Below are 27,453 nucleotides of genomic sequence, written 5' to 3' on the forward strand. Positions count from 1 at the left end.
AGTTAGTGAGTCAAGCCGAAAAAGGCGGTTCTCTAAAAAGAGTTGGAATTCCCATCTCTTCAAAGGAATATTCCAGTTCGATTTGATTTATTAAACTTACTCTATATTATTAACTGCTGATTGTTATTTTATTATACTGTTTTCCGTGTTTTTTTTGCGGGGGACCTCATTCGGAAGATTTTGTAACAATGACAATAAAGGTATATTCTATTCTATGTTGCTGGTGAGAAGCAATAAATATCACAAGGTTCTATAACAAAACTAACTGTTCTTCTATACTCAACCGACTCAAATACTGCTGAGAAAATGTCAAATTCTTTGAAATATAACTTATTTTTAAAGTAACATGAATAGTTACTTTCCCTAGTAATTAGTTACTTTCACTATAGAGTAACTCAGTTACTAACTGGGTTACGTTTTGGGAGCGGTAGTGAGTTACTATATAAATAATTACTTTTCTAAAGTAACGAGCACAACACTGAAGAGAACCTAGTGGGTGAGACATAGGCCACTTCATAAATATTGTGTGGTAACCAGTGTAATCTGGGACCCGCGGCACAGTTCTGAGGTCATGGGTTCAAATCATACCAGCCTCCCTGTGCAATGTTTGCATGTTCTCCCTGTGCTTGCTAAGTTTTTTGGGTTGACTATGTTTTATTTGTGGACAGCACTTTGTCTTCAGATTTGGCTGTTTTAAAGGGCTTCATAAACAGAGTTAAGTTGGTCCAGTCAGTTATTTTAATGGATTGCAGCCACAGGCTTCTATGGTGCTTTTGAAAATGTCTGATTCCTCTTGGAATTGCCCCCAAAATATGTTTTTAAAATTGTGATTTGTGCACCTGGACACACAACATCTGGGAATGTTGTCATTTTAAATAGCACACACTTTCAGTTGAACTACACCATACAGCGGTAGACGGTGGTAAAATACAGTAATACTCACAGTTCCTATAAAGGGGTGTATACCAACCAGCGTGCAATTTTATCTTTGCAAAAAGCATAGTGTTGCTTTCTTTCACTGATCAGCCAATTAATTGTAAAGTAGGTGGCTGCAGATTACATGTTTTTTTTACTTTTTATATACTCAAGAAGTCAAGAAGAGATCCGCAGGTTCGAGAGCGTTCACCATTCGGGCCCTGGTGCTGTGGAATGCTTTTCCCCCTGAGATTTGATCTGCAACCTCAGTGGAAATGTTTAAATTTAAGCTTAAAACACACTCCTATTCTATAGCATATGAATAACCTATATTTTAGGTTGACAATATCTGTGTATTATTTGCCCTCATGTAGGTTTTAGATCAGGGGATGATGGTGTCATAATAGTCTGTGGTTTGCAATATGTGGTCTGTGCAGCCCTTTGAGAATCTTTGTGATAAAGGGTTATACAAATATAGATGACTTGACTTGTTTGTGCCTGTTTATCTTAACATTATTTTTTGTCTTATTTTTCTCCCTTGAAAATGTGTTTATCCTGGATTACCATATATAATCCAGTATTAAACTTTGTTTTCTATATTGTCAATAAAAATAAAAGTAATTCTAATATGATCACCTTTTCTCTAATGTTCAAATTCTCCAACAGTAAAACAAATACAGCCATTTGTTGTGTTGCCCAAAAAACGGCAATGAAACTTTTTTCTTTATTCTTATTCGGCTCAGGACTTTAACACTTTGAAAAGCACCCAAACGTTATATGCTAAAACTGGTTTCAAAAGCTGCATACAAGCAGAGTTAAATTCATTTCAATGTTGTCAAATAAACTATTCCAGTACACCTTTAGTACAGCTTCATGCACAGCCAGTGTAGGAACATGCATCTCAATGCGCATTGAGGGGCCGAGCTCGAAGCATTGCTGTTGCCGGCACTAAAGGCATTTATTACGGATTTGCATGATGCAGTTCCCAGAATGTGGACTATGTCAACTCACTGCAATTCTGTTCATAGATTTGTCCATGTGTAATCAGGACAAACCATTGCACCTCATGTCTCCCAGCCAGAGATGCTGAAAATGTATCATTTTGCTGGACATAATGCATTCAATGACCTTTTTAGGATGTAATCAAAGTCCTGTTAGGATGACGGTAAAAGCAGTGCCCACAACACAACCCATTAACTAAGAAAAAAATATAAATTAGTCTAGAAATAAAAATCATTGCAAACAATGGCCTGGATACAAAAAAAATAAACAAAAAAACCCCAAACCAGGGCAAAAATTCACTTGAAAAATAAACCGGGAAAAAAAAATTGCAAAAAAAAAATATATATATATATTTTTTAATAAATGGATGTTGAAATGATCTGCATTAAAAACATAATATAAAGGGGACATTGTGTATTTTTAGTGCCTACTAAAAAAAACAGCCAATATTGAATAAGCGAAAATACATGAACATATAACAAGTTTTTGTTGTTTTGTTATGTGATACTCAAACGTAAATAAATTTGTATTTTTTAAATGTAAGATGAGACTTACTTAGCGTGAACTTTATTTTCTGCCATTTTGGGGCTAAAAGTAGCCCAAAAACTTAGAAACTCGTGACCGGTTGGGAAAAAATAAAATAAAATTTAAAAAAAGGACAAAAATAATGCGGTTTGTTCACTTTAAGTCTCTGTGCTTTGTATACACAACACAGTATAGATACATCTAGCGATCACCAATTACACAATGTCCCTTTAACAGAAAATTAAACAAAAACCAATTCTAACAAAAAAAAAAAAAAAATCAAATTTAAATTACAAGCGTTTTCCTGAAAAAAATGAAGGGAAAAAGCCTAAACTGGCTTTTGTTGATCTAAACCAGGGATGTCAAACTCACTTTAGCTCTGGGGCCAGATCCAGACTTTCTGTTCTTAGGGGGGCCAGATCAGTAAAAAAATGTCAACGCCAAATTTGTAGTTTTGTATTTCAGTATTATGGTTGATCATTCAACCTAAATTAGTAACCTATGCCACATATTATAATCGCGAATGACAAGGGATCTTTTCTAAACAACACATTGATTCACAAACAATTACAAATATAGATTTCATTTTTTGACATTGAATGTTTTGACTGGTTTAACAGTTGAGTGAATGCAGTTTTGCACCTGAACTAATTCAACATGCTATACAAACACAACCCCTGCCCTCTCGTGACTAAAGAGAGCATTGGCTTTGCATTTGTTTTTAAAAATATTATATATTTTGATAAAAATGACCATGAGACATACTTCTTTTTATGACATACTTATAAATTTATGGCAGAACGGATTTAATCATCCAACGGTCTGGATCCGGCCTGCAGGCTGTATGTTTGACATGGCTGACCTAAACCTTTCAAACTGGTAGTCATGTTAACCACACCCAACAGGCAAGGGCCTGACTAACCGGATCCTTTACAGAATATTCCACTTTCCCTTCTTGTGCATTAATCATACCCGGTCCGTTAGCTAACCGGGAGCTCCCCTTTAAGTTACAAAGAAAATATTTCACCCCGCTAACATATAGGCAGCAAAATGAAATGTAGAACGTTTGACACACGACTCGCATTAAGTTAACAAAGTCATTTGATTACCATTAACATGATTTTAAAGGTAAATACCCACATTATACTCCTACGTTATGGTTAAACAAAATCTACAAAGCAAAGAAATAAAAAAATAAAAAGGTATATGTACATGTTCTCTTTGTCCAAGAAAATACAGAGAAGACTTTCAAGCTTTCCCTCACCCAAATATTTTCACTGCTGGGACATTGAACGCAGCACGCAAGAGGTCAACATCATATTGGTTGAAGGCATTGGTGTGTTCGTGTGTTGCAGTCCGATTGCCTGACATGACGGCAAAGTTGACATTAGGATTTGATGCCCTACTCGCACCTTCCAAGGCATGCACCGAACCACGGATACTCGTACCGTTTCCATCGCCAAAGTTTGAGGCTAGAAAATTGGGTGTGTGAAACTGGAGTTCTGGCATTAGGAGGAGCCTTTAGTAGAAGAAAACATAGGATTCCAATTTTGAGTTTTAACAGTGCCTAGCGAAATGTATTGGCCCTCCAAAAAACATGTTGTCATATTGCTACATTTCAGGCTTCATCACGTTAAGCTAAAAAACTGAAATCATTTTCTAAGAATCAACAATTGTGAGGCAATTGTGAAGTACAAGCAAATTATTTCCACATTTTATATTATATTTACAACAAATAACTGAAAATTAGGTGTTGCCAAAATATTGACCCCTTGCACGTGACGCATTCCCCAGAGGGACGAGTGCCATGATGGACGGCAAAAGCACCCTAGCGGACAGCAGTTGAATGAACAGTTTTCACCGTAACGATTTCTTGCTGTGCGGTGTGTTGATCGAACCGGCAAGGTATCTCTTATGATGAAGACGGCTAAGTATATCTGCAATCAATCGTAGGGACTGGCAACCGTTCAGTGATGGGCTCAGAGGTCCATGACACTACATCAGACCGCATTATGAAGACCAAAAAACACTCCAGACAGGTCTAGCATAAAGTTGTGGAAATGTTCAAAGAACAAATGGAATAAAAGAAGATTTCAAAAAATTTACATATCTCCTGGAACACTGTGCGATCAATAATATAAGAATAGAGAGAGCATTAAACCACAGCAAACCTATTAAGACCTGGATGTCCCATCAAACCAGGGGTCGGGAACCTTTTTGACCCTAAGAGTTATAAAAGTTTTTGTTTTTTCGGGGAAGCCACACCATATATTTGAGGACAAAATTCAACAAAACCGCCAAACCCGCTCTCCATACAATTAATTCAGAGTATTCTATTTCATTGTGTGACGTTTGCTGATTTGATGAAATTTCTAAAATAATAACTAAGCCAGAGTCTGTGTCTCATATCAATATAAATATGCCATTTAAATGTGTCTCCCGCCACAGTTACTTAAATAATGGTTTGAAAACAAGATGCAAGCAGCGTTATATTGTCAAAATGTCACAAAATACTGCAGATGGGGATACCAACGTTTTTAGGTTCAGTGCAAATGTTGCTGAGTTAAGGAGTGAGCACGGCCTGTCCTGTGCATAGCTCCGCCTATTCCTACCACTCACCCAATCAAATTGCTCTAGGTGCTTTAGGTATTTAAAACTTGTGCGGCTTTTTATTTGAAAGTGTATGAACCATGAAGATAAAATGCTTTGTGAGATTCCATATACAGGATTATTTAGCAGTTTACAACCAAAGTGGGGTCTGTTGGTGTGACCTAGTATTTAATTTGGAGTGAAAATTGTGACCCATATATACTGGACCAAACCAATCGAATATTCAGAAATGTCTTGGTGTCGCAAAGTAACAAACAACTCTGCGTGTAACTCTTCAATTGATAATCACTCGACTCCTATTTTATCTCCCAGCCAAATGTACTCATGAAATGGCCCTGCTGTAAACTTTAAGCCAAAACAAAGAGAACAAGTAACGAGAGAAGCAACTAAGAGGTCCATGATCACATATGATGACCTGCAGGCATACACAGGTGAGGTTGGACAATCTGCGTAGGATAACTATTAGTCGTACTCTGCATGAGTCTGCCCTTTATGGAAAAGTGGTAAGAGGAAAGCCCTTTTGAAAGGATTCCTTAAAAGGCCCGTTTGGAGTTTGCAGGAAGCCGAATAGGAGACACAAATACCATTTGGAACAAAGTGCTCTGGTCAGATGAGATCAAAAATGAACTTTTGAAGCTGATACAAAGCGTTGCGTCACCGTCAAACCTTAAGGAACTTGAGCTGTTTTGTAAGGAAGAGTGAGCAAATATTTTTGTTTCTAGATTGGCAAAATTTAGAGACATACTTAAAAAGACTTGTGGCTGCGACCTCAGCAAAAGGAGGTTGTACAAAATATTAACTCAAAAGGGTCAATATTTTGGTTGAATACATTTTGTTAATTCTCACGGTTCTGTCTCACTTGTTGATTGTTAATATTTTGAGGGAAGCCTGAAAAATAGGAATATGTCAAATGGTACTTTTGCATGGCACTGTTTTTTTGTCAGAAGTGTATGTAGTGGTTCGTTGACTTTTGTTTCTGATGGACTACGAGTGAGTTATTTGACCGAAGTAGCCGCTACTTTTCTTCCTTTTGGGGTTTGGCAACTTCCCAACAAAATTAAATGGAGGTTGTTTCTGAAAATAGATTAAAAACCAGAAAAGCAGTATAGGATGGGTCCGTTAAGCAGATGTTAAGCAGTCAAAAATGGTGGAACTGCCACCCTTTTGTTGTCCTTAGGATTCCTATCTCAGGCCTCCAGCGGGGCTGGCCTCTTGAGGTCCCGGATCTGTTTGACCAAGTAAGTCTTTTCATCATTGAATTGTTCATCCTCTGTTCTGTCATTCTGGAACTTGCTGAGGAACTCGATGAGCTTGGCCTGGTTCTTTAGTAAGATGTCCAGGATGGGCTGCGTCTTGTTTGGGTTGGCCACAAACACCTGACGTAAGAGGAAATGGATAGGAAAAAATGACGTGAAAAAATGTAGTAAGTAGCACTAAATGTTGCAAAATATGGAGGACCAATCCTGCCATTTTTATAAAAAAATGCATACATAAATATCTTCAATAATATGCAATTAAATTAATGAATGCATAAATAAATCACATAATACTCAAATACATTACATTAACACATTTTATTCTTATATTGTTGTTATTTATTTTGGCATTCATTTTGGTAAACATTTCTGAATTTATTTCAGTATTTACTTTGTTAATTTTGTAATTTTTGCGCCGTCTGTTTCGTCATGTATTTTGTCATGTACTTCAAGAACTTCGACTCGTTATTTTGTCGTGTGTTTTGACAAGTATTTTCAAAAACCTGCTAACCTGTTCACCTTTTGGTTGATCAAAAAGTGCACCGATCGTCCATCACTGATCAACTAATAGGAAAAAAGCTCAGGCAACTAACCCGCACATTTATTTGAATAACATTTTGTTGTGACAAAATACACAAAAAAAACACATCAAAATAAATGACAAAATACACAACAAAATACACGATTTAATACGAGACAAATTTCAAAATAAATGACAAAATATAAGACAAAATGCATCAATAAATGAGTCAACTGCACTTATGTTATACAGACGCTCCCCTACTTACGACCATTCGACTTACGTAAAACGGTAGATGCTAACATTTTTTTCGGGATGTCGAAAAATATCCGGACATTGCTGTAAGTTAGATTTTGTATCGTGTGCACCTATTTCCGAGTAGAGAACAGTGCTGTAGTGCTTCTTTCCGCCACATTGCGCAGTGCGAGGTCACCCAGCATCCACCCCTAAGAAGAAATCCGGCTTCTACTTCCTTGTTCGTGTGTAAACACACTGCACTGTATCTATAGCACCTTTGTATTGTATTGTATTGTATTGTATTTATTTATTCAGCCAGTATAAACCATAAACATGATATATACAATAAATCATTTAACAAGCAAACACTCAATAATGATAAAATAATAGATTTAATAGAATAAAAAGAATAGAGTAAAAAAGATATTGAAGTGTATAATACAAGGTAATTATATAGAATAGTTTAAAAAGAAAGAATATGTAAATAACAAGACTAGAGTAGAATAGGTCGGAGGAACGCCGTTGGCATAATAATACTATACAGTACATAATAACCTAAATAGATTCTCGTTGAACATACGGATAGCGGAAGGTTAAAAACTCTCTTCAAGACGTGAAGTCTTGCTCGCATTGGAGCGAAGATGGCAGGTCATCAAAGTACCCGCAAGCGGGGTGACTGGGATCGTCTATAATTTTTAGTATTCGTTTTCTAGTTCGATCGATGTAGATACTTTGCAGGGACGGGAGGCTAGTACCTATTGTTTCCTCTGCCGTCCTCACTACTTATTCCATCTTTGACAATTCTTTCTGATTGACGCGACCAAACCAAACTGTGATCGACCAAGTTAAAACGGATTCAATGATAGCACGATAAAAATTGACTAGAATGGATTTACGAACTCCGAATGATTTGAGTAGACGAAGGAAGTAGAGCCTTTGTCTGGCCGATTTTAGAATATCAGTAGCATTGACAGTCTATGTGAGGTCAGCTGACAAGTAAGTACCCAGAAACTTGAATGGATGGACCAGTTCCACCTCACTACCATTAATTGACAGTGGCACATGCGGGGGAGGCCTTGTATGGAAAATTATTATCATCTCTTTAGTTTTAACTACATTCAATAACAGATTACTCTCATGACACCAGGTGGAAAGTGAATCAATTTCTGCTCGGTATTCAGTTTCGTCTCCATTTGAAATAAAGCCGGTAACCGTGGTGTCGTCTGCATATTTAGCGATTAGTGAATGGTCAGAATTGGGGTGACAATCATGTGTGAATAGAGAAAACAAAGTTGGAGACAATGGACAGCCCTGAGGCGTACCAGTGTTGACGACAATAGAACATGAATCTTTCTCACCATTGTGAGCGGATTGTTCTCTATTGAGAAGGAAATCTAAAATCCAATTTGATAGTAAAACAGGAAAATTGAGGTCATGAAGAAGTTTAAAATGCAGTTTAGAAGAAATGATAGTGTTGAAAGCCCAACTAAAATCTATGAATAAAACGCTAACGTATGAATTCCTATGCTCAAGATGAATACAAAATGGCATCATCTACACTTCTATTAGCATGATACGCGAATTGGTACGGATCTAGATTTGATGGTAGAAAGGACTTCATGAATTTCAATACGATCTTCTCGAAAGTTTTCATGATCATGGACGTGAGTGCTATGGGTCTATAATCGTTCAAACATGAGACATTGTTCTTCTTCGGGACCAGTACAATTGTAGCGCGCTTCCTACACAAGGGTACAGTAGCAGAACTCAAAGACCAATTGAAAATACCAGTAAAGACAGGGGCAAGTTGAGAAGCACACTCTTTGAGAAGGCGGGGTGAGAGTTTATCGGGACACGCTAAGAACTTTGACATTTTTACTGTAGTGTTTTTTCCGCCGCTATTAATGTGTGGTGGCGCTGTTAGAGGTCGCCCATCATTCACCCTGAACAAGAAATCCGCTTCCTTTTTCTAGTTTGTGTGTAAACATTCTATACTGTCTATGTCCAAAATATCTCTAGCGCGCTAAGAACTTTTACGTTTTTATTGTTTAATATATTGTGCATCCATTCAATATGGTTGCTGAAAAGTGTAAAGAAAATGTGAAAAAAGGAATAAGAAAGATTGATGCGGTTGAGAAAATGGCTGGATCGCTTTTTTTCCTCCCACTTTTGAACACGGAGGAGGAAGTAGCCTAACTCTTGAAGCCCATCTTCCACAAGTAAGTTTAACTTAACTTTATTTATCTTTAGAGGGCATATTATTTTATGAAATGTTTATTTTTTTTTTTAGTACAAAACAATACAGGTTACTTATACAAGCCTTAAACAAACTTATATAAACCTTACCCATACAAAATATAGCACTGAAACAACTTACGAACAAATTCAACTTACGAACGATCGTCCGGAACCCATCTCGTTCGTAAGTAGGGCAGCGTCTGTATACTGTACGTAGGTATTAAGTGATTTTTTTTATGTGTTCATTTGTTTATAGTTTAAATACTTGTAGGTATTTATGTATACATTTATTCCTCATAATTGGTCATCCACAGCAAAAAGCATTTTATTGCATGGTCACAGTTGTGCATTTTATTTTGTGTCTTTCTGACTGAGTTTACCTTAAAAACGTGGAAAGCCTCAAACTGTATGTTGCGGCTCTTGTCCCGTAGCAAATTCATCATGAGTTTCAGATTTTCTGGCTTGCTGATGTATTTCGTCATGATGCTAAAGTTGTGCCGGTCAAGAAGTAACTCACCCAGTAACTGTCATTTAAGAGGGAAAAAAATAAATGTTACCACCATAAAATGACATTGTTATTTTTTAAGTAACGGGGAAATCTAACTAAATAGGTTTCCCGCTGTTACCGTTACTGACGGTCAAAAACTGTGTGTTACTTTGGCTGCAGGCGGCGTGTCCCCGCACACCTGACGCTGCTTTATAGGGGCGCGGTTTTTCGCTCTCCTCAAAGTTGTTTACGTCACGTCTTTTGGGATCATGTCACCATTTAAAATAGCGACTACCATATAGTTGGATAGCGATTACAAATATAGTATTTACTAATGCGTGGAAAGAAAAGACGAATGAGGGCATAATAGCGAAAAATGTGAGCTCTATATTTAACATCAGCCCGCCTCGTGTCGTTCGGAAACGAAACGTCTCTAGGGGCTGGGTCTTGGAAGTAAACGAAGGGTGCCAGATCCCCACAAATCCTCAGTTCTTTCCCTCAGAGTCACCTTTTTTCATTTGATTGGTCAATATGCATTTTTAAGGGGGCTTCTATGTTGTTGACTTTAAATTTGTTGAGCCAAAAAGGCTCAAATTGTTTTCCATGTTATATTTTTTTACATTCATAAATACTTAAATGATATTTCCTGTATTTTTCAGTGTTAATGTGTTCATAAAACTATGTTAAGATTAGTCTTTTTTTCCGTTTATCTCTCTTTTTACTTTTCTTATTGTATTTTTTCTTTTGGTCCTTTTTCAAGCCATTCCAAGCATAATGTTAGATAAAACCTTATTTTTATGACCATAATGCAAAATGAAAATAAATCCAAACAGCTTGCCAACATCATTTTTGCCGTTCCATGTATTCCGTTACTCCCCAAGCCTGCACAAAATGTAGTCATTTTATTCATATTTAGTTTCTTTTGTCTTTTATTGGCATATTTGGTATTGGAGTATTCCAAAAGTAATTGAAAGTAATCCAGTTAAAGTAAACCTACCCAACCCTGATAATAAAACACATTAACCATCATATAAACTCGTATTAAATACTCTTGAGCATTGTACATTTATTTTACATAAGATGAGGCTCCCTTATCCTATTAAAAAGCCTTCAAATTGGGTCCCTAACGTTCTGTCAAGGCAAAAACTGAAAAAATGACCGAAATGAAGGTTTCCGTTCTTTACACGACAGCAACAATACGATTGAGTCATATAATACAATGAAAAGGAAGTGAAATTTAAAAAAGGTAATTTTTAACAGTTTGCCTCTTTTGTATTTTAAATAGATCACAAATTTAAACTGTACTTGACCAAGTCCTGAGACAAAAAATATAAAAATACTATATGGTGAGGGCGTGGCTTCAAGTTTACAAACGTGGGTGTGTGTTCATGCATTTACCTTGAGAGACTGCCTTTTCGTCACATAATTTTCAGAATGGAGTAACTTCTCGTATTCACTGAAGAACTATAAAGGAAAAGACATGCATGCAGAAAACAATACATTAAGCAAATCTTTAGAGTCTTCCCAAAATAATTTCCTTAACTTGAGCAGTAATGAGAATCGCATCGAAATAACGGATCACAACCAGACACTTACTCGTTCATAATGTTGTTCCAGAAACTCTGCACTTAGTAGCTTGTGTCTTGTGAGGAGGTCCTGCAATGAAATCACCAACAAATTTAAATTTGGTTCCAATAAAAGTAACTCAAGACATGTAAAAATGAAATGAAACTAAATATCCCAAATGATTGGATTTTGTACTGTAAAGCAGTGTTTCTCAAGCATTGTTGAGCATACACACACTTTTTTTCTCTCCAATGAACAAATATCAAGGTAAACTGAATATGGAACTCAGCTATGGTTTCTTTTTTTCTTTAATTTCTTGAATGGGAATTATTGATTTAGCCCGAAAAAGGCTTACGGTAGGTACGGGCAAATTATGGCTTGTGGACCACATACGACTTTCAGATTTAATTTCCCCCTATGTTCTGGTGCGGAGCCTTCGCTCTGAAAATGCTGGTCTACTAGTGATCCCAAGAGCCAAGAAGAGATCCGCAGGTTCTGGAGCGTTCTCCATTCGGGCCCCGGTGCTGTAGAATGCTCTTCCCCGAGATTCGATCTGCAACCTCAGTGGAAATGTTTAAATCTAAGCTTAAAACACACTTCTATTCTATAGCATAAGAATAACCTATAATATATGTTGACAATATCTGCGTATTATTTGTTATTGCAACATTCATTGCAGCCTGGTCATCCTGCAAGGAGTATTACCTCATGTGCAGTCCCTTCTCAAAATTTCTTCATTTTCCTCATGTTGAGGTTTTTGAGTTTTTGCCCTCATGTAGTTTTTAAATCAGGGGATGGTGTGATAATTGTCTGTTGTTTGCAAGAATCTGTGGTCTGTGCAGCCCTTTGAGACTCTTTGTGATTAAGGGCTATACAAATAAACATGACTTGACCGGACAACAGTAAGTCTTGCTTAGTCGTACACCTGGAACGAATAATTTAGCCTAAATGCACTTTTCTATCAAAATCGAATCAAAATTGCAACACTGGTTATGAAAAGAACTATTAGTTTTTTTCCAAAAATCGTGCAGCCTGACTGTACAGTACAATTTTCGCCATGGAATAATTTGCTGTATTAGTTGACATAATAGGAAAGGGGTAGACACATTTTGAAATGATTTTGAAAACCTTTTAAAATGAAAACACAACCAGAAATAGTCGCCCTTTCGAAACGGTGATATCACTTCACAAATATGCAAGACTGGGACATAGTAACAGAAATCAAAATCATTCATTTGGAAAGAAAATGAGGAATTCTTAGCAGCACTTATCACAACTGGCATCCATACTTTAAAAGTGGCGAATGCATCTGAGGCAATGTCGAAGGTGGACATCTCCACATATCGGAAAAAGTCATAAAACTGCTCCGACCACAGGGTGATTTTCGCTAGGGGTTCATGTCGGATGCACTCCCTCAACATGATTCCACAGTTCAGGGCGATGTCCGGACATTCGTACCTGCACAGCACAAACGTATATATAAGATTTGAAAATAACTTTCCATTAGAGCAATATGACGTCTATCTCGTCACAAGTTTTTTTTTTAATATATCTTTGATTTGAGCACACCAAAATGTTGCCCACCCTTTTAGTAACATGAAGAGGATATTTTGTTGGGTACAAAGGTACTCCACCGTCGGTGTCCGCGTGCCGATCTGACGTCTCAAAATGTTGTTGAAGATCTGGGCTACGTCTTTCTTGCCCTGTGCGTAAATCAAATACACGCTCATATTAAAACAGTTTGAATATTTCAAAGATTTTTTTCAATATTACAGTTAAAAAGATGAAACAATTTCTAAAATACTGACTTTAATAATTCAGTTCCAGAATTCAGGCAGTGAATCCCTAAAAAGGATTTGAAACATTGACAACAAGTTTTAATTGTCCAATTACTTTTGAGCTCTTAAATGTGGTGTGTTTGGAAAGAAATGCATACAATTCCTTAATTTTTAGTCAGATGTTGTTCTTCATCCAATTAAACGAAAAATTACAGTATTCACTTTAATTCTGGTTAGGATATTAAATTCATATGTAGTGCCCATTATGTGAAAATTGTGTGTCAGTCTAAATTTTTTGGGGCTTAACTTTATTATTGCAATATCCATTCCTAAACCTAGTTCAATCTGGTGGAATTATATTGAAGGGGGAAAGAAGAAGTGACAGATCACACAACGCTGCCACTTAGGACACGAGTGCATGACTCAGACAAGTGGCAGTGAGCCGCTCTGGTCTGACGCGTGGCAGGAAAGCAGGACTTTGTTCTGCACGGACCCAAAGTAAGTGACACTCTTAACGTTTTACCAACACCAAGAACTAGAACACAAACTGGGAAAGCATTAACAGCTACAGTTATGGATGTTTCGTTTCTATGCAAACACAAGCAAATGTTCAATGTCAAACAATATAAACCTGGTATTATATCAGGCCAAAAACAAGGATAGAAATTAGGGGATGCAACATATACGCGGATTTAATACATTTTTCATAACATAAGTTTCGGGTAAACGTTTCTGAACCTGCTGGTAAAAACTTCAAAACTCAAGTGTTTATAGTATACATCTCCATTTAGTCCTTGCAAAGGTTTCTTTTAAAGTCACAGAATTGTGCATTTAATGAGTTGGCCTGAGAACGGTAGTAAGCCAGACACAGCAATAATTTCTTTATTTTTTTCTAATACCAATTCTGTAACTCTGAAAAGTAATATTTAAAATAGCAATTACATTTAGCCGGAATGCATAGCCCTACATAAAATATTTTTAATGTATAATCAAGACCTAGGTTCCTGTTATTTTAATTGGAAAAACAGTCTTGAAATACCAGTTCTTTCTGTGAAAAGACTGTCCCTAAACCTGAAATGTGATTGTGATTATGGCAGTCACTTATGAGTTTTTGAACACTCCAGCACACGTTTTTTCAATTCCTAGACTTAACTGTAGAGTTACATCTTCATACAAATCCAGTTCGTTCTGAAAGCCGCTTTGTAAGGAGCAAATTTAATTAGAATCACACAAGTCCAACATTTTATTTTCATTCATTACGAATAGAATAAAGAATTAAAATCTTTCCCTTATCTCTGTAATGCCAGGCGGCTATGAGAAGGGAAGGCTGTTTGAATGAGGTGAGTAGGAAGGAAAAATATCTATAGGAGTAAAATGTACCAAATTAACTTTCCACTAGACCAAACAGTCTAAGAGTATACTGTTATACACCCCTATTAGACATACTGCTAATGTCCATTCTGTGCAAGGATTTTAAGTTGTTTTTTTAACTATACATGCAGGCCTTATAAGTCTGCTGGTGGGTCATTTTCCCCCATGCCAGCTGATTGCTGTGCTTTTACCTCAAAGTCAATGAGCTGCAGGTCAGCAATGAGCGTGCCGAGCAAGCCGCTGTTGTAAAGCTCCTGAGCGAGTTGGGCCACCGCTTCAGTCTGGGGTTCTTTCTCGTTGGTCCCATAAAGGATTTCCTTCATTGCCACCAGGCTCTTTGACACCTCTTCCGTGGCCTGGAAGCATTAAAAATACAGAATTATTTATTGCATAATGCATGAATCTACGTATAACCAGCAGGGATCTTTTTTGGAGATATCCTCCCCACCTTCTCAGCCTTTTTGTCAGAGATGTCGTGCTTTTCCAGCACTGTCATGCTGTCCTTGAGGTTTTTGACGATGTCCGTCGGTGACTTGTGGGACTTGCCAAAGGGGAACGGCATGGCGGTGGGGTTAACCACTTAAAACTGGACAGTGTGCAGTTCCCCTGTGATGACAGGTGAAGCATATTATGTAATCAAGCCAATTTTGATAAAGTCAAAAGGACATTCCGCCAAAGGCCACGTGTTTGATCAAGTTCCAAATAGTTGGAATATGAAAGGATGATGCCGTGAGGTGACTTTCTCGAAATCCAGATTCAGCAATCCCTTGTTTTCGCGGGTATGCATTCTAAAAATGTGCCGTGTAAGTCAAAACTCGCAAAGTAGAAACCTATTTACTGAACTATTTATTTGCTTTACATGACACTTCACCACCATAATGTGGACGTAATGGAAAAATGCAATTACATATGGTTGTCCTACAGAACCCATATCTTCTTTCGTTGTCAAACGTTTTTGAAAACGTGGCAGGAAGCCACTAGCGAGCGCCAAAGACCTGCATGTGGCTAAAGAGCAAGTTTAGCAGGTAAAGAAGTCAAAATTTGTTCACGATTGAATGCATCTCTTTATTTGGCCAATCTAAATATAGAAGACAGTGCACGAAAAAAATCCCTTAAGTAGTGAAACTGCAGTAAGTTAACCATGATACAGCAAGGGATTGCCGTTCTGTCAAATATAACAACTGTAGAGAAAGCACACCAAATGTATGTAAACAGAAAATATCATATCACATTATCTCATTACGAAATGAAGGAAACCAAGAGGAAGGCCGCGATTGACGTAGATGGATGGTGTTATGAGTGCACTGCAGGAAAGAGGTCTGAATATAATGGATTGTTGGTGATAGGAAGGAGTGGAGAGGTGTTGTGAAAGGATAGTTGGATTGTGGACGCGTTCTTAAGGATGGGCTGGGCACCCGTATGATGCGGCAGGGGTAAACCAGTGAAAGCTGTCGGGCCCTGCTGTTGAACAAAAGAGTGTGTTGTGTCACCCTGACCCAAGTGACATGGCTGCTTTCTGGTGTCCCATTTTATCTGGAGGGACGAAAGCATGACCAACTTGGGTTTTGTTTGGGTGTTTGGGCAATTGGGTTGGCCATGGTCCCAAAAATTTTGCGTGTGTTTTTTTTTTTTTTTTCCTCCCTTTTATTTTCTTTGTTATTGTATGTGTTTGTCTTGCTGTCGGTCACCCCTCTTGAGGGATATGACCAAGGTAGGTAGATAGATAGAACATTATCTCATTACGAAATATTAATGTGCCTAAAATTGTGGCCAGCAATTATACCATCTTTACAATTCTACAGAGTATATAAAGGAGCGGTATGGAATTTGGAACTTTGTTGCTCTCTGCCGCCATCTCATGGCTTGGATCATCATTGCGGCCTCTGTCATTTCGTTTATGTCGCAAGTGCAAGTATGTGCATTTCTTAGATGCTTTCCAAGAAACTTCTTTTTTCATCTTGGGGTTTGGGTTGGTGTTTGGACTGTCCTTGAAGAAGGCCTCTTATTAATTTCAACATTTTTATGCTACACTTACATATAGAAACAAAACAAAAACCCACGGGGAAGAGCATGTTATGAAATGAAATGAAATGAAATGAATGAAATGAAATGATCTGCATTTCTATAGCGCTTTTCAAGTCAATGACTTCCCAAAGCGCTTTACAGTGTGCTTCACATTTCCCAATAGCGGCCGTGATCTGTGCAGCCATGTAAGGCGCTAACCTGCCTATTGGGGGTAATTGGGGGTTCAATGTCTTACCCAAGGACACTTCGACATGTAACACGGACAAGCCGGGATTCGAACTGGGATCCCTTAATCCTAAAACGATCGCTCTACCTCCTGAGCTACTGCCGCCCCGCAGTCCCGATGTTACTTTCAAGCAATCCCCCCGAACCCAAATCCTCCTACCTTGTGTGTTACATCTGAACACTAATGCTAAAAGTAAGATTAAAGCAGATATGCTTTATTTTCTACAGCGCCTAAGGGCATTGTTAAACGATACTTAATAGAGAAAATATTTAACTTTTTTAAGGACATCTCAAACAATGCATCCGACCTATAAAACAATGAGTCAAACCTCAGTTTTACTTTGAAGTAGCTCACAGTGTTGAAAATCTAGTACCAGAGGCCAAAACAAAACCAGTGTTGTAATTTTAAAATCCTTGGGAGCGCGTCATGAGGTAAACAAAGAACATTTGCAGGTCGAACCACCTCATCACGGGTTCAATCTTGTCAAACTAATTTTGGAAAAAAAAATGCTTGTGTTGACACGATAGACACAAAGGAATACAGTATACTGCTCACACAGTTTAGCAAACGCCCCAACCATGGCTGATATGGGCATTCGTATTTGATAAACTGAATGTATAAAATGCGAATGCACATGACCACGTGTATCTTGGGTATGTCATTGCAATACTGCCTTGAGAAATTTGAAAAATATAACAAATAAGTTTAATAAAAATGAGTAAAAAAATAAAAATAAAACATAAGCCCGAACTGCTGTGACACGAATAAAAATGTAGAAGTTGCATTTATTTGTATTTGGGTCATTTGGGGAGGCAACTAGGTTTATTTGGGGCCTCAAAATGTTGACACCATTACTTGTCTATTAGCTTTTTTATTAATGTTTCTGTAGTGCAGTGGTTAGCTCGTGTTTTAGGTGTACGAGCTCACCACTGCAGTTAGCTCGTACACCTAAAACACGAAAGGTCCCCGGTTCAAGACCAGGTGAAAACATATGTTGGCCTGGAGAGGGATGTGTGCCACCAGGCTCTACCTACCCAAGACACACCAAAGGAATTGGTGCCCCTACGACCCTAGTGGTTAAGGGATTCAACCAAAAAATAATGATAATCGTTTAACTATACAGTACAGTGTAAGGAATTTTCAATTCAACACATTTAATTTAAATTAAAATCTGAGTCATCCATTACAGTTTTTTTAAACAATAAACACATACAAACGTAATCAAATGTAGTTCAAATGATTAAAAAAATCATGTGCAAAAAAGTTTCGGTATGTATGTATTGATTTTAAATCTGTTATAAACGTAACCAAAGCTGGTGCAGAAAAAACACGGCATATTTATAAGTTTCACCTGCATTTGGGTGATATTTTATTCATCAAACTATGGTCGTTTATGATTCGATTCAGCATCTTTCATGTAAAAATTACAATGCATCCAAGAATCACAACTTTCCCAGACACATTTTAAAAGTGGGGTGCGGGACTTGACAAGTTTGTTACTCTCTGCCACCATCTATGGACTCCAAGTCATGATTGCAGCCTTAAGTAGCTGGTTCATGATTTGCTTGCAAGTTCAAGCATTTCTTATACCCGTTTGAATAATGAAAAAAAAAATCATCTTTTGAGAGGGTTGGGATGGAGTTCAGACTTTACTAGAAGCAGGCATTTTCTTACGTTCACCATTTTCTTGTTACAATGACAAAAGAAATAACTGCGGGGACAAGCATATAGTAACCGTAGGGACAAGCATATAGTCCTTCACTAGCACTCCCTCCAGACCCTTTTTCTCAAGCCCAAGTCCGATAAAAGTAAGATAGGAGCAATTTTTTTTAACTGTGGGCATTGTTAACACATACTTAGGAAAATATTTAACTTTCAACTTCAAGGACACTTCAAACAACGCAGTCTACCTTTAACAACAGTAACCAAAAAGCTAAGTATTTTCCTTCAGATTACATTAAAAAAAACATTTCACTAGTTTTGCCGTTTTGTTTTCTGATGGGTTTTTTCATCATAACTGTTTTCAATACCTCCTCAGAAAAGGGTATTTAGTCAAGTTGATTTGTATATCCCTTTATCATAAGGAGTCTCAAAGGGATGCACAGACTTATTGCAAACCAGATTACTATCAAACCATGCCCTGATCTAAAACCTACATGAGGGCAAGGAAAAACTTAAAACCTCAACATGAGGTAAATGAAGAAACCTTGAGAATGGACTGCACATGAGGTAATCCCCCTCTTCCAGGATGACCAAGCTGCAACGGATGTTGCAATATCAAATAATACACAGATATTGTCAACATGAAATATAGGTCATTCATAAACTAAAGAATAGAAGTGTGTTTTAAGCCTAGATTTAAACAGTTCCACTGAGGTTGCAGAAGCACATTTCAGTGGGCAGAGTATTCCACAGCACCAGGGCCCGAATGGAGAACACTCTCGAACCTGCGGTTCTCTTCTTGGCTCTTGGGATCACTAGTAGACCAACATTTTCAGAGCGAAGGCTTGAGTTCGAAAATCACATATTAAGCTAAGAGGGAGCCAATGCATGTTAGCTTAAATTGGGGTAATGTGATCAAACTTCCTATTATCAGTTAAAAGCTCTTGATTTTAGACTTCGGGAGACCGAGAGTAGTATATTACAGTGATCAAGACAGGAGGTAACAAACGCATGACGCAGACTGGGACAGCATAGGGCGAATTTTAGCAATTTTGCGAAGATGGAAAAAAGCTGTTCTAGTAATATTCTTAACGTGTGTTTGGAAGAACAGCTTGTAGTCAAATATGACGTCAACATTTTTGACAGAGTCATTCTGGGTGATATTACATTTGTAAATATTCAGAGCAGTTTTAGTGCCTCCTAGTGGTTCAACAAACTTTTCATTAAAAAAAAAATGAATCATTGATTTTAATATTGGGAAAAAAAAAATAGATGAACTATTATACCAACGTTAATAATCATAGGTCGAGACATCCCTACCTAAAAGACGCCGCCATGTTTGTCTGGCATCGTGCTGCTATGCTCTGCCCTTGGGACTGGTTTTTGTGGAGATTTGACAATACAGTGCCATGTAGTGTTCAAATTATACACACTGGGGCTTTAACATCTTATTTTCACCAAAAACCATTATTCTTAATGGATAAAAGGACAAAAATTGTCAAGGACTCTCTCAACAAAACTGGAAAGGAAAATCCAGGCCAACTTCTGGGCATCAGCTACAGAGCCAACATGACAAATGACAACTGTGCAACACAAAAGAGATCAATGGACCTCACGACGAACTTTTGTCAATTATGCACGGACAAAAACTGCAGTGGTGGGCAGAAGGAGAGGCAAACAGAAAAGGAACTGGGCAGTCAACATTAAAGAATGGAATTTTGCCATGACCCACTTAGGCCAGGAACCATCAGCAGTGGAGAGAGCAGTCATGAGTTGCGTCCTCAGTGGTGCCCTGAAGACCCAGGCTGAAAAGGGATCTATGAACCAAAGATATACAGTACAGTAGTACGCCTAATCATGCTGAAACCGTAAAACTATTTAAAACATACTCAGAGTTGGCTTACTATTTTATTCACACAGTGACAAAATAAGCAATCAGAACAACATTTGTCTGGCCTGTAAATTGTGTCGATATCTTTTAAAAATTTGGCCATGTGACCAAAGACACACGTAACAGACAGCTGTTGACAACCTTATCTCACCGGTGCTGTTTCACTTCAATTACAAAACAAGATCTTATCTACATGGGCCCCTGACCCACCCAGTTAGTCAAGACTCACAGCAGACAAACATTTTTTGCACAGGGAAACTCACATCAGGGATGTCCTTTAAACAAAAGTCTGCTGGCTTAGCAAAAAGAAAAATTCAGAGAGAAGTGAGATAAAAACTGGTAAAAATTTGATTTGCGTCAAAGCATGACTCGGTAACCCCAAGGGTCCTTACAACTTTACCATTGCAGATGACAACAATATAGTCCAGTTCACAGTTGTGAGAGTAATCAGTCTGAAACAGTAAAACTGTTTAAAATAGTCATAGTTATCAAACTATATTTTACTCACACAATGACAACAAAAGCAATCAGAAAAACAAACATTTTACGGACGGTTAAATTTGTTGATAGCTTCCGAAACTTCGAACAAAGACACACAAAAGAGACAACTGTTAACCCTATTCCTCAGAGCCTGGACGTAGCATAAGAATTTTTTTTAACAATATTGAGAACATGAAACTTATTTTGCTAATCACTACTTTTAACAGTGATGATATGTCTTCGGTTTGCAATAAAATCTTTCTAAAACATGGATTGAAAACCGCCACCTGTGATGATTCATGTTTACATTTCGATCGCTGAATGTTACATTGTTAATCATCTGAACAAACATCAGTTTTTCCAGGTGGCCAAATCTTCAACCACGCCTAATGCTTGTTAACATATCTAGCAAGCTGCCTTTTCGCTCCTGACCTGTTTCAGTATCAGTGACGCAAATAGGAAGGAAGGCACCAAATATGGCAGCTTCTATCAGCTGCTGCGATTGCTGCTTACTTGGCATCAAACATTGTCACCCAAACCATTCGTGTGAGTAAAACAGTTCTGATAGTGACAAACGAATAAAAATGCATTAGACAACATCTATTAAAGTAACAACGTAATTCAATCAACTAAGTTTTAATCGTAACAAACGCTTGGGATTTATTGATTTGACATTTTTTGCGTTACATCATTAGCATTCAAATGGCGGTACGCATAAACCATGGGGTACGTGAGGGTATGTGAAATAAACTTCAAAAGAAAGTATTATTATGACAATAATTAAAATATTCAAAATATGCAAATATGAGATGCGTTAAGTATTTAGGGAAACCATTAGTACTGTACATATAAATTTAAATCAAGAATGCTATTCCTTATGGCTGCGGCTGCATCGGGTCAGATGCAATCGACATTTCGTTCTGTGTACATTGTTACACAGAATGACAATACAAGGAAATTATTATTATTATTATTATTATTATAATGATTCCTTTTTACAACAGATACTAGAACCACTAAGAAGCAAGTGCAATAGTTAAAATTTTATGGGTATACTGAAATGAACAAATAACCTGTTCTTTTATAGGAATACTTCCTTGTTCAAGTACTAATTTTCTTGTTTACTGTGCTAATTCGGTGCACAAAGAAGTTCAATCCTTAAATTAGAGCAATTGTTTCTGAATTATTCAATCGAAAAATCTTAACAAACCCTAACACAGCCAAAGGTGTGGCGAAGTGAAATTAGTCGCCATCTTGGTTAGGCGAGCTCGGGTTAAGTAGCATTATTTCAGGAGAAATTGTCAGTCCGACAACACGTGATGAGAAATTATTGTGATTTAGTGCCTTTTATTGTCTCTGATTGCTGATATTTATGGGTCCCAAGATTGCTAGTGATAAGAGGAAAGAAAGGAGGCAAAAAGTGTGAACAATGGTGGAGTTCGAGAAGGAAATCAATGTTAAATACGAGAATGGTGTATGAATATCTGTCATGGAAGCGCTGCTCAAAAGGTACAGTAAATTATATCATTATGTACAAATTTGCATAATTATTGTTGTTTTGGTACATAATTTACAGATGGAAATTACACAAGTTTCTATAATTTATATACTGGATCATGGATTACATATCCTAGCCATCCGATAAATAATAAATAAACATTTGACTAGATGATGACAGTAGCCTATTGGCCGCCTTGCCCTTGGTTTCTGTGAAATTTTCAGCCCACCCCATTTCTGACTTGGCAACTGTAAACCAAGAAAAAAGGAATATTGACTGTGAGGGCCGCCGCTTCCAGGACAAGTGGAAACTAAGGTAATTTTTACCCAAAAACCGGAACAACTGCATCTGCCTAATTTTCCATGAAACTGTGGTTGTTTTCAAGGCAAGTCATGTTTATCAGTGTTCTCGTTTGCCCGCGTCCCTGCGTCCTAGAAGCATTATTTTTGCTGGGGACGCATCGTGTCAAATCAACGTGCGTCCCCGGGACGCAACTTTTTTGACACGAAATTGTCATTATCATTTTTTAACAAAGATTTACCGCACTCCAAACTCTTCGTCATTGTTGTTTTGGTCTTGCGGTTCGAGTTTTCGTCTGCCTGCCGATCTCGAGTTTGAGTTGTGTAGTCTCTTTAGAGAACCGGCTTTTTCGGCTCACCTCATTGAAGAGCCGGCTCTCAAACGGCTCACTTGCTTTGATGCATTATATTACGAATGATTATGTTGTATAAAGAAGTTAAGAAAAAAAGGAAGTATAAGAGGAGAAAATGAAGAGACAGGTTTGTGGTGATCCCTTTTAATCAATATATTACCAACAATAATTTAATGCAGAAAATGAATTAATAATTTGAATAAGAAAATGTATTCTTCTACTTAATTATATTTGCATGTATTTTTTCCTTCTACAGTCAACGTCCAAGCAACTTCATTTTTGAACTTTGTTTTATAATAAACCTCATTCATGTCGAGCAATTCAGTATCTTACAACAAAATGTTCATTAACAATATATATGATATAAGGAAACACATGTACAATATAACATGTTAAACTACATAAATAAACATGTTTGGAAAAAAAAAGATTTTTTTTGTATTTAGTAAGGGAAAATACGACAGTTTGTAAGGGCATGGAGCACACAAAATTTTGGGGACCCATAGATCTCTGTTGGGACCCATAGATTTTTGAGCATGCGAGTCCCCGGGACCCATCACTTTTCAGAGGTAAAATGAACACATTTTATTTGAATAAAATATCAAGTGGCAATGCCAGACAAAACTTGCTGACTACAAAAAGCTAACTGGAAACAAACGCTTTGAAAAGGTGAAGCTACTGTAAACTGTTCAAACGGCACAGCAACGTTTTTTCACGAGACCCTGCATGTCAAGTGAAAATGCTACAAAAGCGAGCTACGAGATCGTGACACTGATCGCCAAGCACTGCTAACCTTTCACGGAGGGTAAATTTATTAAGGACTGTTCAAAGAATGCCAGGCTAAAGAGTCGGCCCTCACCCATTTTCAACTTACCAAATCTGGCCCGCTTTTTAAAAAGTTCTGACATCCCTGGTGTAAAGTGTAAAGGAGAGGCGAGCAGTTTCTTTTGAAATGAAAGTGGAATAAAAAAAGCATGATGTGGTTGGGAAAATTGTTGGATCACTTTTTTTTTTCGTCCATTTTTTTACCATGGAGGAGGAAGTCGCCTAACCCTTCCAAAAGTAATTTAACTTGACTCTATTTATCTTTATGGTCAAGTCATGTTTATTTATTTGTCTGGCCCTTAATCACAAGGAGTATCAAAGGGCTTCACAGACAACAGAATGTAAACGCCTAATATTTAGCTTTGTTTTTAAGTAGTATGCTTTATAATTCAGCCTGCTTTGTAACGTTACAGAGCATATTTCTCAGTTTCAAAACAGTACAGGTTACTTATACAAGCCTTAAACATACTTATATAAACCTTACACATAACTTCCATACAAAATATATCACTGGAGCAACTTACGAACCAATTCAACTTACGAACCAGCTCGGTAGCCTAGATGGTGGGGCGCCTGCTCCGAGACTGGGAGGTCGCTGGTTCAAGCCTCAGCCGAGTCATACCTAAGACTTACAACATTGGTACCCATTGCCTCCCTGCTTGGCGCTCGGCATTAAGGGTTGGAATTGGGGGATCTGGTCACCTAATGACTCCCAACACAGCAGTTGGGTCTAAAAAACCCGGCGCCAATCGAAGGCAACGAGTCACGTCGATAGCTTCGTGTGACAAAATGATTTCCGGTAGATATCATGTTGATGGTTGATACTGGCTGAATAATAATAATAATTTAAAAAAAAAAGAAAAAAAAAAGAAAAGAAAAAAGAACCAATTCAACTTGTGAACGATCGTCTCGTCCCTAAGTAGGGGAGCGTCTGTACACATTAAATGAGCCCCTGATGACCAATCTCTTGACTGCAAAGTGACGTCACATCAGACAAAGTCCATGGCCAGAACCTGACGGTACCATATTCTCTCACTGACAACTAACCGACCTAACTGCAGCGTAAACTTCAATTAAATAAAAATTTTAAAAAAACAATAACTGTAGAACAAATAATGCTGTTCTGGTTCCCATTAATCCTCTGCACGTTGAGTTGATCTCATACATTTAAAATATATTTTTTGGACCCAAAATTCTGGATTACAAGTTCCCCTGATAAATTGTCGAACCCTTTTGATACAAAACACTGGACAAGCGTGTGGATCACATGTCCATTGATTGTGATACAAAGATGGCCGATCTAAATCGGCATGGACTTGCTCCCTCATATCTTTCAGATTTATTTTCCCCTTATGTTCCGGTCCGGAGCCTTCGCTCTGAAAATGCTGGTCTACGAGTGATCCCAAGAGCCAAGAAGAGATTAGCAGGTTCGAGAGGGTTCTTCATTCGGGCCCGGTGCTGTGGAATGCTCTTCCCCCTGAGATTCAATCTGCAACCTCAGTGGAACTGTTTAAATCTAGGCCTAAAACACACTTATATTCTATAGCTTATGAATGACCTCTAAGCTCCGGGCATGTCCCACCGGCAGGAGGCCCCTGGGACGACACAGGACTCGCTGGAGAAACTGTCTCTAGGCTGGCCTGGGAACGCTTCAGGATCCCGTCTGATGAGCAGGATGAAGTGGCTCGGGATAGAGAGGTCTGGGCTTCCCTGCTGAATCTGCTGCCCCCGTGACCCAACTACGGATAAGCGAAAGATGATGGCTGGATGTTATTGAGACATTTGTAGCAGCCTGGTCATCCTGGACAAGGGATTACCTCATAGCGGTCCCTTCTCAGGGTTTCGTCATTTTCCTCATGTTGAGGTTTTTGAGTTTTCCCTTGCCCTCATGTAGGTTTTAAATGAGGGGATGGCGTAATAATAGTCTGTAATTTGCAATAGTCTTTGATCTGTAAAGTGCTCTATAAATAAACATGACTTGACAATGGGCAACTCCCCTCAGAGATCTACCATGCCCACTTTGTGATGGGCGTTAAGTCTGCCAACTTTTTACCCAGTTGGCACAATGCACACTTATTCGAAGCGGAGCAGAGGACGAGCGTGTCATTTGCACTGATTTTGCAAAGAAACACAAATATATTTGCGAAGCAAAGCGGCCTCTTTCGTTTCCATCACAGCTCAACGCGTTCTTGTTAATTGCGGTCGCCTTGCACAATACACAAAGCACTTAACTCCCTTCGAGAGTCTGAGAACACTCGTTGACAATGAAAATCAAAGTAATACGGCGGTCAAGATTTAAATGGTGGCGATTTAGCTTTAGCTTGTCCAGGCCTGGCAACGTCTTGCACAATCTCCCCCATGCCTGGCATCAACAACAGCTTGAAAAACATGCCATCTTAACACCTCCGACGTCATCGAGGCGAATGTCAATCAATGCAAAACGTTTTAATGAGATACATTTCAGGACTTGCAGGTTTTTACGAATGCATTCGCACATCAACATCATGTCCACAAATGGGAAGGTTGCCAATGCAGCCGATTACCTCGTGAACGGCGTTTTCACTCGTTCGCCCCGATTCGTCACGTCCGTAAAAGGCAACGTGGGCCCTCCTCCGTACAAGAGGTGCTTTGTTTTTCTGGGTGGTCGTCTTCCCTCCTTGTTCGGAACTGTGGAGAGTTGTTTAGCCAAGCCAGCGAGTTGTTGCACGCTTGCTTGCCCCGCCGCCGCTGACTGCGTCCGGCTAGCACTTGCAGAACCGCCACTGGAGCCCGTCCCGGGTCTCTTGCGCCCCATGTGGCTGTCCGAGGGAGTGCATCCATTGTGGTTGAGCATTCGCTAGAGGGCGCGCTAAAGCCACAATTGAATTTTGCAACGGCAAATTTTACTTAAAAAGGATATTGTGTATTGTGTAGCACTACGTAGTGGTAAAAATCTATCCATTCATCCATCCATTCGTTTTCTACACCGCTTATCCTCAGTAGGGTCGCAGGGGGTGCTGGAGCCCATCCCAGCTATCTTCGGGCAGTGGGGAGGGGACACCCTGAACTGGTTGCCAGCCAGTTACAGGCCACACAGAGACAGACCATTCACCTACTCATTCACACCTAGGGACAATGTTTTTGGAATGTGGGAGGAAACCGGAGTGCCCGGGTGGAAAACACGCAAGCACGGAACATGCTAACTCCACACAAGCGAGGCTGTGGAGGCTGCAATTGAGCCCTGGTCCTCCACACCGTGGGGCTGCCATTAACCACTCAGCCGCTGTGCAGCCCTGTTAAAAACTCAATTGATTAAGAAACAATATATATTAAGTTGAACTGTAAGCAAACATGAACTATTAAATAAACGTGAGTTTTTTAAATAATCATGGGACAAGAAAAGTGTATTTATGTTACAAGAGGCTCTCCCAGAGGAAGCTAAAATATTTGTCTGTCATCTTGGTGCAAAGGGTACCCCCCCAAAAAATCAAAACCTGGGGAAAATATGAGAAGAAACGTTATGCAGTTTGATCATTTTGAGTCCGAGTAGTTTGTAATCTCCCTTGTGCTTTCTACACTCGTTTTGGGTACTACGCAAAAACGAGACATATGGTGATCAAATAATACACAGTGTCCATTTAAGATGCTGTCTGGAATTTTTTATTTTTCTGCTCACTGGCGCCTTTTTCTGGCTTAAGTGATCATTGCAG

General features: G+C 38.4%; 1 protein-coding gene across 1 annotated transcript; it reads right to left on the bottom strand.

Moving 5' to 3' along the window:
- Positions 1-5,591: 5,591 nt before the first annotated feature.
- On the bottom strand, positions 5,592-26,524 carry cab39 (calcium binding protein 39). Its single transcript, XM_088345699.1, has 9 exons — positions 26,308-26,524; positions 14,954-15,111; positions 14,697-14,861; positions 12,941-13,059; positions 12,646-12,814; positions 11,387-11,446; positions 11,189-11,254; positions 9,684-9,827; positions 5,592-6,428 (listed from the first exon to the last, which is right to left on the bottom strand). Exons 2-9 carry the CDS (start codon positions 15,065-15,067, stop codon positions 6,240-6,242), a joined length of 1,026 nt encoding a protein of 341 aa, XP_088201825.1. The 5' UTR covers positions 15,068-15,111; positions 26,308-26,524; the 3' UTR covers positions 5,592-6,239.
- Between the last annotated feature and the right edge of the window lie 929 nt (positions 26,525-27,453).

This window comes from Urocampus carinirostris, chromosome 10 (genome assembly GCF_059441175.1).
Source record: "Urocampus carinirostris isolate Australia breed hairy pipefish chromosome 10, RoL_Ucar_1.0, whole genome shotgun sequence".
In the NCBI taxonomy this organism is placed as follows: Eukaryota; Metazoa; Chordata; class Actinopteri; order Syngnathiformes; family Syngnathidae; genus Urocampus; species Urocampus carinirostris.

Excerpts from the sequence above, each read along its gene's own strand:
- cab39 (XM_088345699.1), bottom strand. The coding sequence starts at position 15,067 with ATGCCGTTCCCCTTTGGCAAGTCCCACAAGTCACCGACGGACATCGTC. Across the intron at positions 12,815-12,940 it reads CTCTTCATGTTACTAAAAGG|GTACGAATGTCCGGACATCG; the intron begins GTGGGCAACATT and ends TGTGCTGTGCAG. Across the intron at positions 11,255-11,386 it reads TGGAACAACATTATGAACGA|TTCTTCAGTGAATACGAGAA; the intron begins GTAAGTGTCTGG and ends TTTCCTTTATAG.